This window comes from Arachis duranensis, chromosome 2 (assembly GCF_000817695.3).
Source record: "Arachis duranensis cultivar V14167 chromosome 2, aradu.V14167.gnm2.J7QH, whole genome shotgun sequence".
Classification (NCBI taxonomy): domain Eukaryota; kingdom Viridiplantae; phylum Streptophyta; class Magnoliopsida; order Fabales; family Fabaceae; genus Arachis; species Arachis duranensis.
In genome coordinates, this window is record NC_029773.3 from 15,618,017 (window position 1) to 15,628,335 (window position 10,319).

The 10,319-nt window shown below is 34.2% G+C and overlaps 2 protein-coding genes and 1 long non-coding RNA gene across 3 annotated transcripts; all 3 read right to left on the minus strand.

Moving 5' to 3' along the window:
• Positions 1-73: 73 nt before the first annotated feature.
• On the minus strand, positions 74-1,449 carry LOC110277271 (probable ribose-5-phosphate isomerase 4, chloroplastic). Its single transcript, XM_021134453.1, has 4 exons — positions 1,390-1,449; positions 879-1,006; positions 299-396; positions 74-192 (listed from the first exon to the last, which is right to left on the minus strand). The coding sequence occupies exons 1-4, from the start codon at positions 1,447-1,449 to the stop codon at positions 74-76; spliced, it is 405 nt and encodes a 134-aa protein (XP_020990112.1).
• A 2,445-nt stretch (positions 1,450-3,894) lies between these two features.
• LOC110277273 (uncharacterized) lies at positions 3,895-5,271 on the minus strand. The gene is made up of 2 exons (XR_002369862.2): positions 4,596-5,271; positions 3,895-4,186 (listed from the first exon to the last, which is right to left on the minus strand). It is a non-coding gene; the product is annotated as an uncharacterized LOC110277273 (long non-coding RNA).
• A 2,026-nt stretch (positions 5,272-7,297) lies between these two features.
• Positions 7,298-9,277, minus strand: LOC107472309 (protease Do-like 5, chloroplastic). Its single transcript, XM_016091842.3, has 6 exons — positions 9,251-9,277; positions 8,195-8,284; positions 7,852-7,974; positions 7,645-7,732; positions 7,488-7,562; positions 7,298-7,404 (listed from the first exon to the last, which is right to left on the minus strand). The coding sequence occupies exons 1-6, from the start codon at positions 9,275-9,277 to the stop codon at positions 7,298-7,300; spliced, it is 510 nt and encodes a 169-aa protein (XP_015947328.3).
• Positions 9,278-10,319: the final 1,042 nt, after the last annotated feature.

Sequence of the window (10,319 nt, forward strand, 5' to 3'; positions counted from 1 at the left end):
GGGGAGGGGAGACCTAAGAATCTGAGAAAACGAAAGTAATTCCAACGAGGAAGGATACTTGAAGCAGCAATAGCTAAAGATTCATCGGCAATAAATCTCCATATCCAGAATCTCGTACTTGTTGGTGGACAACTTGCAAGTCCTTCAAAAAAACTAATGAGATCAAAGCATTTACGTCATCTGAATTGGAATCTATAAAAGAATTTGTACCCCAAAAATACAAAGGAATTATGCTTATAGTCTATCCTTCCATATACCGATCTTGATAATAATAATATTGGGTGAGAGGGAAGGATACCGTGAGGAAGGCGGCACTGCTTGTGACGACGCCGCCCAATGATAGCAACACGTGTCCCTTCTTCTATAGCATCAGCATCATCAATGGCAAAAATGAATCTACAATGGAGCAGTTGCTAATGATTATGAACTAAGATTTCAAGTATTAGAGCAATAGAATGAAAAGAAGAAAAAAAAAATCCACTTTACTTTACACATTTCCACCTTTTACTTAAATTTAAGTTTCAAGCAACCAAGATCCTCTAAAACAAGAAACACTCAACATTAAAGGAAAATGTAGAAGCTAATTATTTTTATGCACACTTGACTACTGTTTTGGTAGGTATCCAATGGTATCCCAAACTTTGCTGCCTCGCTTGCACTTGCAACAGACTTGGAACAACCGATGCATTAAGGTTCAACGGTTCATTGGTTTGATTGAAATTCCCATTGTATAAAGATATTTCCATTGCAGAAAGTGACCAAAATTCAGAATATGGCTAATTCAAATAGCTAACATCATTAAAACAGCATAGTAATGACTGATAATATAAAAAAGGAAGGGAAGAAGAAATGTAAAGTGCCAAAGAGGAAGAACTCACATGGGAATCCCTACTATGTCCTTCAAATTACCGGTACGAAGCTGGCGACCCAAATGCTGGATTGCCATACCAGAAGCATGACCAGACCCCAATCCTACAACCATTCCACTTTTCACATATGTGTCTACCTATCAAACAGCATATCTACAAAATCATTCATCTTCCAACAATATGGAAAATCACTATGCATAAAAAAGGAGTTTTAATCCCAACATAAGCCTAGTAACCCTAAAATCTGGACAACAAAAAGCTGCATACATTACAACACTAGGCATCAACAACAAGAATGCAATACTGTATCAACTAATTCACAGAAAGCAACCCAACAAAAAGAGAAAGGATTTTTGACAAACATTGCTAAGTAAAACATGAAACTAGGGATTATGATAACAAAGCTAGTGAATTCTGAATTGGCATGGATGAAAAACCATACATTGATCACACATAGTAAATTGCAAAGTTGCAAACTTTGAAAAATGCAGAACTGGGAGTTCGAGTTTCATAGGCATACAGTGTATTGAGCTGCTCGGAGAAGTGCGGAACTGTCATCGAGACAGGAACGAGTCACCATTCTTAGAAAATCGTGGTTGCTTCTTCTTCTTGATCTTTTTAGAGGTGTTGAGGAATGAAGAGGAAGCTTTGTTGAGAATGATGAAGATGATGAACAACTAAAAAAAGCAATTTGATTCATGTTCATCACACTTGGTGGTTATTGCAGAGTGGATAAGGGATTCTGCAACGCAATTTCATGAGACTGTGAGAGGGAAGGATACCGTGAGGAAGGCGGCGCTGCTTGTGACGACGGCGGCGGCGATGCTTTCGAGCACGGAGATGGCACGACAGACGGAGAGAATGGGGGCACCCAATGCGGTTATGCTCGGTGGCGGCGACGGTGCCAGAACGGAGGAGGAAATAAAGAAGATTAGGGTTAATTTTGTGGGAGCATGATTTGGAGAATACTCAAAAACTGAATTTTTAATATTTGAGTAAATTATATAATTATTTATTTTGGGTTATAAATTTAATTTATCAATAATTTAATTATAGTTAACATAATAACTAATTAAAACATGACATGTCTCATAGAGTAATATATATGTTATTATAGAAAGAATAGAGTAGAATTTATTTAATATTAATTATACATTTTTAATATTATCATTTATGTATTAGTAATCATCGTATATTAGCTAAACTGATATAATATAATTTAAGATAATATAATAAAAATGATTGTGATTATTTTTGAATTTAAATATGAGAAAGTTAAGAGTTAAAAGGCTTAAATGATACTAGCTAATAATAATAGAAATAATAAGATTTGGTTTGAAATTTTACGATGCTCAAATTAGTTACACACAATTTTTTAGAAATAGAGTAAAGGTGAAGACGGTCAAAAATTTAATCTGAGGGTCACAATTAAAACATGTTTAAATAGCAAATTTGATCTTATTTAATAACTTCCATAAACTTGTAATGATTTACACCAGATAGGAGCAGAACCTGGTTGAAATTTTTGAAAGACAAGATACAAAGATAGGTGTGGGATAACTATTTAATGACTAAGAAATGAGTGTATAGAAGTCTAAGGTTCTTAGGGGGGTTTCTATTAAACAACACAAAATCACACTAAAAGCTTTATAAATTCTCAATCACATTAATACTATGAAAAATTATGGAATGTAAGTATATGTGAAAAATTATGGAATGCAAGTATATGTGAGTGCTGAGAGTCAATTTATTTGATTTATGTATTTTATTTCCAATTTTACTTTAGTTCACTTCTGTTTGTTCAATTTCAAGCTTTGTTTTTTAGTTTTCAGTTTTAGTTAGTATTCCAATATTTTCTTCTCTTTTTTCTTATTATTTTAATTTTAAATTTATGTTTAATTCTATTTTTATTTTATTCGTGTTAAATATCTGTTTATACTATATTATTAATTAATAATACATTGGTTATAATTTTCATTCGACTACTTGCAAAGTTAATTTCGACACTTAGTCGATAAATTTTGGGTTGAACTCTTTTTAGAGGAATCTTATCTGCTTTTCGAATTGAGATTATTGATACAAGTTTGATCGATATCTTGTATCGAGGTCAAACAAAACATAATGCGAAACAATTAAAAAATAAGATATTTTTATCTTTAAAATGTGATAATTTTATGATAAGTGAATATCTTTTTTATTCTTTTGTCAATACTAATTTTTTTTTTAAATCCAAAAACTCTAGAGATCGAATTTTGGTTAGTAAATATATTTTTTAAATAATTATTTAAATATTCTCGCAGAATTTCAAATTAAATATACAAGTAACTTATCAAATATAAATATTATTTGTCACTTATAAAAAATAGCATTTTATATTTTATTATTTCTATCATATTTTAGAATAATTAAAAATATCTTTATCATTAACAAATTTCAAAGGTAATTTTGTTTAAAATATTTGATAATTTTAAGTAATTTTAGTGGTTTTATTCTCTTTAAGATTTTTAACCATTTTGAAATAACATCTATACTTTTCAAATCTTAACTGATTGATTGTGAGAAATAGGGATGTACATAGTCCGGTCCAGTCCAAAGACCTGATCCGATCTCGAATATTTTAGGGACTAATTTATTGTGATTTTACTGGGTTTAAAATCGGATAAAGATCTCAAAAATAGACCCGGTCATTATTTCAGACTAGGTCCAAGTCAAGGAGAACTCGGCTTCACTTGATCCATCTGTATCCTAAGAGAACTAAAAAAGATATATATGTTTTAAATTATTTTTAATATTATGTTATAATAATTATAAGTTTATTGTTTTATTTTTAATCACTTGTTGAATTAGAAAATAGATAAAAAAAAGCATCAAATTAAAATTTATGCATAAATTTAAATTCAAATATGGATATCAACTTTTTAATAATAATTTTTTTTTATAAATAAGTGTATCATAAATATTTTTTTTATAAATTATTTTTAAAGTTTTAAAGACCCAATTTTAACCTAATTTAAACCTAATATAATTGGGGCACAAAAATATTTAGATTTTATTGAGTCTAAGATTGAAGTAGAGTCCAAAAAATAAACTCGGTTATATATTTAAAGTAACCCAATTTCAACTGGCCATAAAATCCCAAGTGAGAAAAACAGCCCTTTTAAAACCCTAAGTCGTGAAACCTTCTTCCTTTATAACTGCGACTGTTACGAATCTCTCAAGAGGCCAATTCTCCCCCAACGGTGGCCAACAACCGCTGCAGTGTCGCGCCAGCTCTTTTCACCAAACTTCTTCTCCCATGCCACCCTTGTGACAACAATCTTAAATGAAAGAATAATCCAACTAATTAAACAGATTTACATAGATAAGTGAAGATATTAAAATATGATTCACCGCAGGATGAGCTTGCAACACCAACATATAAATTATTCTAATTATATTTAAATTGAAAACAAGCAAAGCTGAAAATGTGGAAATTAGTGGTGTTTAGTAAATATCACTCTTGAGTGGAGTGAAGAGAATCTAACATTTTATGCTATGATTGGGGCCGGGGGTGTAATCGTATGAAAAGAACCAATGACAAATTGAGAGAGCATAATTCAACACCAGCTTAAGAAAAGAAAAAAGGGTATAAGATGGCGTGTCAAATGGGGAAGGAACCTCACTTAAAAAGGAAAAGAGCTAAGAAAAATTGAAGTTTGTGAAACCAAAAATAAAAGACTTGTGTACCTGATTAATAGATATAAGATAAGATGATGATGAAGAAGAAGCGAAGCTAGTTGAAGCCCTGATGTTTCGAATTTCGCCGAGGAACGCACTCGATTTCTTGTTTCTCTGAGAATCTCTCTAGGAGGCAGGGCAAGATCTATTCACCTTTTCTTCCTCCTTTATTTTGTTGTTTTACTATAATACCCCGCTATTAATCCATTTTTTGGTTTTACATACAGGTAATTGTAAAGTTGTTAAGGGAGTTGTATGAAATTTGCGAAAAGAAGCATGATATACAGATATAGGGGCCTAGGGGAAGTCATGGTTTTGACGTTCTGTTTTAGTTGAAAACCTAAATAGTGTGTGGTTGGGGGCGATGGAAGAAGAAGCAGTTGGAGAAGGGTCGGATGCGGTTCGGCGGGCGAGGAAGCTGCTGTTTCGGCGAATGCTGGTGGGGATCAAGGATGGAAGATTCTTCTTGGGCAACATCATTCTCCAGGATGCCGTCGAGTATCGTACCACTCGCCGATCCTCTCCCTCTCCCCTCGAACAGAGGTGCCTTGGCCTCATTCTCATTCCTCCTTCCTGTCGCGCCACGTGTCATGTTGATTGCTCTATCGACGAACAGTTGTCCTTCTATCTCTTACTTAGTTAGTTATTGTCTTCTCTTTCTTCCATTTTACTTTTGTATGTTTATTACAACTCTTGCTTCAAACTTAACTATTATAATTTATTAACAAGAAGCAGCTGAATTTGCGAATCACGCAAGCATATATGTTCAAAGCAGAGACTACTCTACTTGTATTCATTTTATTGATTGTTAATTGTAGCCAAATTAAGACGTCCTTCATTAATGAATATCATTATGGGGAGGACTATGTCATAGCATTGGAAAAGGTTAACCTGACATCAGCGGCAAATTCCTCAATGCTGGATGCTTAATACATGGGTTCAGATACGATTGTGATATAATCTGAATGTTTAATGTCACAGGGTCCATTGGCTTACTAAAAACCCAGCTATATCGATGAGATGTTAAACTCTTCAGAACTGTAGAGTAGTGCGAAGATCCCTTTCGATCAATCTTCTGCCTTTTCTCTTTTTGGCTTTCATTGCTCCCTGTCCCTGCCAGTCCCCTTTTGTTGTAATATGGCTTAAGGGACTTCTTTGAACTAGAGAGCTCACTTTGATCAATTAGGGAAACTTTCTGTGCAGCCTCACATTTTGTTCCAGAATCAACTTCTATCCTTTTGGTTGAGAATTTGATCCTCAATTTTGTACTAGGTACTATGGTTTCAATGGCAATCATGTTGCAATAAAATAAGACTAAACTGTGAGCTCATTCCTTAACTTTTCAAAAAACAAGTGGAGTCCAGACCTACATGACAAAAATAAATACATTCAAAACAAGATACTAACAATCACAGAACAAATATCCTAAAACTGCAATGCCCTACTTAACCCTTTAAAACTTGTTTTGATTAAAACTGTAACCAAATAGGTTAGTTTAATGTACGATACCGAAATCAGAAGTCTATTCTCCAAATCTTGGAATAGATAAAATGAAGTGAAAACTTGGAAACAAATAGGTTAGTTTAATGTACGATACCGAAATCAGAAGTCTATTCTCCAAATCTTGGAATAGATAAAATGAAGTGAAAACTTGGAAATAAATGCTTGAAAGAAAAGAAAATTAACAATGTGAAGATAAAATGAATATGAAGAGAAATAAATAAATACAAACTGTCATTTAAATAACAAGTAAATTAAAGTTTAAAATAACTAAATAAAAGAAATTAAAATATTCAAAAGGAAATGAAAAGGGAATAAAACAAAAGAAACTGAAAATAAAAGGGAAAAAAATTAGGAATAAAGGTAAATTGACTCAGGACACTTACATTCATGGCGTCAGTGTAATTTTGAATTTTGTAGAGTTTTGTGTGATAATGTAGTGTTTAGTATGAAGTCCGTTTTTTTATCTCTGTCTTTCTTCTATTTATAGTTCAAAAAGATAGATTTGCAGTGTTTTTCTTTTTCCACGAGCTAGCTTTCTCTTATTTCTTAAGTTACGACATTACCTTGACCATGAAGAATCTTGACTTCTAAGTTTGATGTCCTATGTCTTTTCTTACATTGGTCTTCAAGTCCCACATTCTTAAAGTGCTTCTGGATAAAGTCTTTGTGTAATTACTCATTTCGACTTTTACAAGTGATCGACTCAACTCCTTTTATGATAAGTTGAATCCTTGTGCTAATGCTCTTATAGAACAACCCTTATGATACTTTGACCTACATTCTCGTGGAACAACCCACATGCTATGACATTTCGACTTACATATTATCGACTCACCTTTAGGTCAAATGATCTTAGTCGAGTTATCTGTATTGTCGACTTTTGTGCTAAATCAGAAAATCAGCATAGATCATATACCTACTTTTAACAAAGCAACTCACTTTCGACATCAATTAGCAATTTCTTTTTTAATGAAAGATAGTGAAAAAACTCCCACGTATTCATTGTTGATTTTTCAGTTGATATATTAATACATGACAATAGTTGATTTATGCACCTCAAGTCATGCTATTATATCTGAGATTAATATTGCTAGTAATTTAGCATGCTTGTAAAGGTTGTTGTTTGAACATTAATCAAATATGTCATTCATTCATTACCAAAATCTATTACTGTAAAAAACGTCACACAAGATATGGAACATGGTTGATCAAAACCTATTACTGTAAGGTGTTCCATAAACAATAAGATATGGTGCAGTCCTGAGAACAATGTCAATGGGAATTACAAAATTAACACCTGATGACATTCCGCTCCCTGAAATTGCGTGAAAAATAGCAAAATAAGTATTCTTGGGGAGTTAGAACATTAGTGAAGAATATCATACACATAATAGTTACCTTTTCTGGTGAAGGTTGCTGTGTTTACGCCAATAACATGGCCGTATGAGTCAATCAATGGTCCCCTTGAGTTTTCTGTTTTTCATCCATGCACACATAACATCACAATTCAAACATTAGCACTAGAAACATCAAAAAAATGAGGTGTGTTGCTTGCCTGCATTAATATCTGCATCAGTTTGAATAGCTCCTTTAATGGCCCCTCCATTTGGTGAAGGTATCTCACGCCCTGAACCACTCACCACCTGCAAAAGTTACACCACACAATACACCATCATAACATCTGTTTCTTTCAATACAATGAAGTAACACCTAGAAGGTGCAACACATTTTGTTCTATCTAGGAAACAACATGAAAAATTACCCCTGTTGTGAGAGTATTTTCATATCCATAAGGATTTTCAATTGCGAAATAACTTTGACCTACATGTAACTTGTTAGATTGACCAAGAACCACAGGCCTGATATTGTGCCCATCAACATCAATCTGCAAATAGAAAAATTATTGTCTGTTAATTTTTAGAACCTTAGAAGGTAAGTGTTGATGCCTCAAGTTACGGAAAAATGTCAGCTATGCCTATGCAACATTAACACGATCAAGAGAAAAGAAAGTCTGGATCATTGTTATTGGCATATAAAGAAGAATCCTATAAGATTGACAAATAAAGAAATCAACTATTGAGGTGAAAAAAGGGATTAGAATGTACCTTGAGAACAGCAAGATCATAGGCTGAATCAAACCCAATTATCTTGCCTTCACTGTAGAAGCTATTCCCTTTGGCATCAACTAAGAAAACCTGTAGACAGTATCATGATTTTGCATTAATAGTAGTGCTGTGCTGCTATTCAAATAAAAGGTGGTTGTTTGCATCCAGATGGAACGCTACGTTTTCAAGCGCCGCAATGATGGTAATCCACGCTTCTTTTGATATTTTCTAAATGTTTCTAGTTCTACTAGGATGCAATGGCAGAAAATATTTTTTAGGCAATCTAAAGTTGCTTTGTAGACGAACGAATGCTGAAGGGGTTTAATCATATTCAAATTTGTCCAATATCAAAGGTCTCAGATGTAAAAGACATGACCCAGGTTAGATAAATTAGTTTATCTTCTATGATTTATAAATTTATTTCCAAAGTACTTGTTCATAGGCTTCAAGGAGTCATGAATTAGTTAATTAGCCCTGATTCGAGTGCCTTTTAGAAAGGGAGACTAATCTCTGATAATATCCTTATAACTCATGAATGTATGCATTATTTAAAATAAAAAGGTGAGTCTAATTGATGAAATGACTCTGAAACTTGATATAAGTAAGGCCCATTAACATTTCTATGGTTTATATTGCATAAGCTAAAATTTGAGCCTAAATGGATTGGTTGGATTCAAGAGATGGTGATTATAATTTCTTATTCTGTTATCGTTGAAAGTCAATCATATGGCTATTTTAAGCCAAATAGAGGTATCAGATAAGGTGATCCTTTGTCTCCATGTGTCTTTCTCTTTTGTGCAAAAGATCTTTCCTTCTTGCTAAATAAAACAGAACAAAAGCAGTACAGCTCTAGTATCCAGATCAATCAAAGATACCCTTCAATAAATCACTTGCTGCTTGCAAATGATTCGATTTTATTCAGTAAAGAAGATGAGAATAAATATGATAAAATTTAACTACTCAATGCTTATCAAAATTTCAGTGGTCAGAAAGCAAATCTACATAAGCCCACTTTACTTTTTTAGTAATAATATTCCTATAGAAAAGCAAATATACTTGACAGAGAGGCTCAATATTAGACATATTATTACAAAAGAGAAATATTTGGGGCTATCCTCAATTGGTAAAAGATGAAAAAGATAACTTTTTTTAAATTAAAGAGTTTCAAGGTTGTAAGCGATATCTACTATCTACTGTAAAAAAAGCATGTTCAAATCAAAATAGTAGGAGAGACAATCCTCATTTTATTTTCTATAATGCTTTCGGCATTTTGGATTCATTAATTAGTGAGATTTATAGTATTTTATCTCAATTTTCGTAGGACAAAAAAGCTCCAAGAGAAAGATGGCTTGGATTAGTTGGGATACTTTGTCAAAGCCTAAAGTTGAAGGTGGTTTGGGGTTTAGGGTTTAGAGTCTGGGGTCTGGAGTCTGGGGTTTAAGGTCTGGGGTTTAGGGCTTGGAGGTTTCAGGGTTTGGGGTCTGAGGTCTGGGGTCTGGGGTCTGGGGCTTAGGACTTGGGGCTTGGGGCATGGGACTTGGGGCTTGGAGCTTGGGACTTAGGGCTTAGGGCTTAGGGGTTAGGGGTTAAGGTGTAGGGTGTAGGGTGTAGGATTTAGGGTTTAGGGTTTAGGATGTAGGGTGTAGGGTGTAGAGTGTATGGTGTATGGTTTAGGGTTTAAGGTTTAGGGTTTAAGGGTTAGGGGTTAGGGGTTAGGGTTTAGGGTTTAGGGTTTAGGGTTTTGGAGTTTAGGGTTTGGGTTTAGGATTTTGGGTGTAGGATTTTGGGTGTAGGGTGTAGGGTGTAGGGTCTGGGGTCTGGGGTCTGGGGGTTGAGTATTGGGGGTTAGAGTTTGGGGTTTGGGGTTTGGAGATTGGAGTTTAGGGTTTGGGGTTTGGAGTTCAGAGTTTGGGATTTGGGTTCAGGGTTCATGGTTTTAGGGTTTTAGGGCTTTAGGGCTTTAGGGCTTTAGGGCTTAGGCTTTAGGGCTTTAGGGCTTAGGGCTTAGGGCTTAGGACTTAGGGCTTAGGGCTTAGGGCTTAGGGCTTATAGGCTTAGGGGCTTAGGGGTTCAGGGTTCGGGGTTCAGGGTTCGGGGTTCAGGGTTCAGGGTTTAGGGTTCAGGG

Excerpts from the sequence above, each read along its gene's own strand:
- LOC110277271 (XM_021134453.1), bottom strand. The coding sequence starts at position 1,449 with ATGGTGACTCGTTCCTGTCTCGATGACAGTTCCGCACTTCTCCGAGCA. Across the intron at positions 397-878 it reads GACATAGTAGGGATTCCCAT|ATTCATTTTTGCCATTGATG; the intron begins GTGAGTTCTTCC and ends GCTCCATTGTAG. Across the intron at positions 193-298 it reads GCAGTGCCGCCTTCCTCACG|ATTCCAATTCAGATGACGTA; the intron begins GTATCCTTCCCT and ends ATTCTTTTATAG.
- LOC107472309 (XM_016091842.3), bottom strand. The coding sequence starts at position 9,277 with ATGTCTAATATTGAGCCTCTCTGTCAA. Across the intron at positions 7,563-7,644 it reads TGATGCAGATATTAATGCAG|AAAACTCAAGGGGACCATTG; the intron begins GCAAGCAACACA and ends GATGAAAAACAG. Across the intron at positions 7,405-7,487 it reads AGCAACCTTCACCAGAAAAG|GGAGCGGAATGTCATCAGGT; the intron begins GTAACTATTATG and ends ACGCAATTTCAG.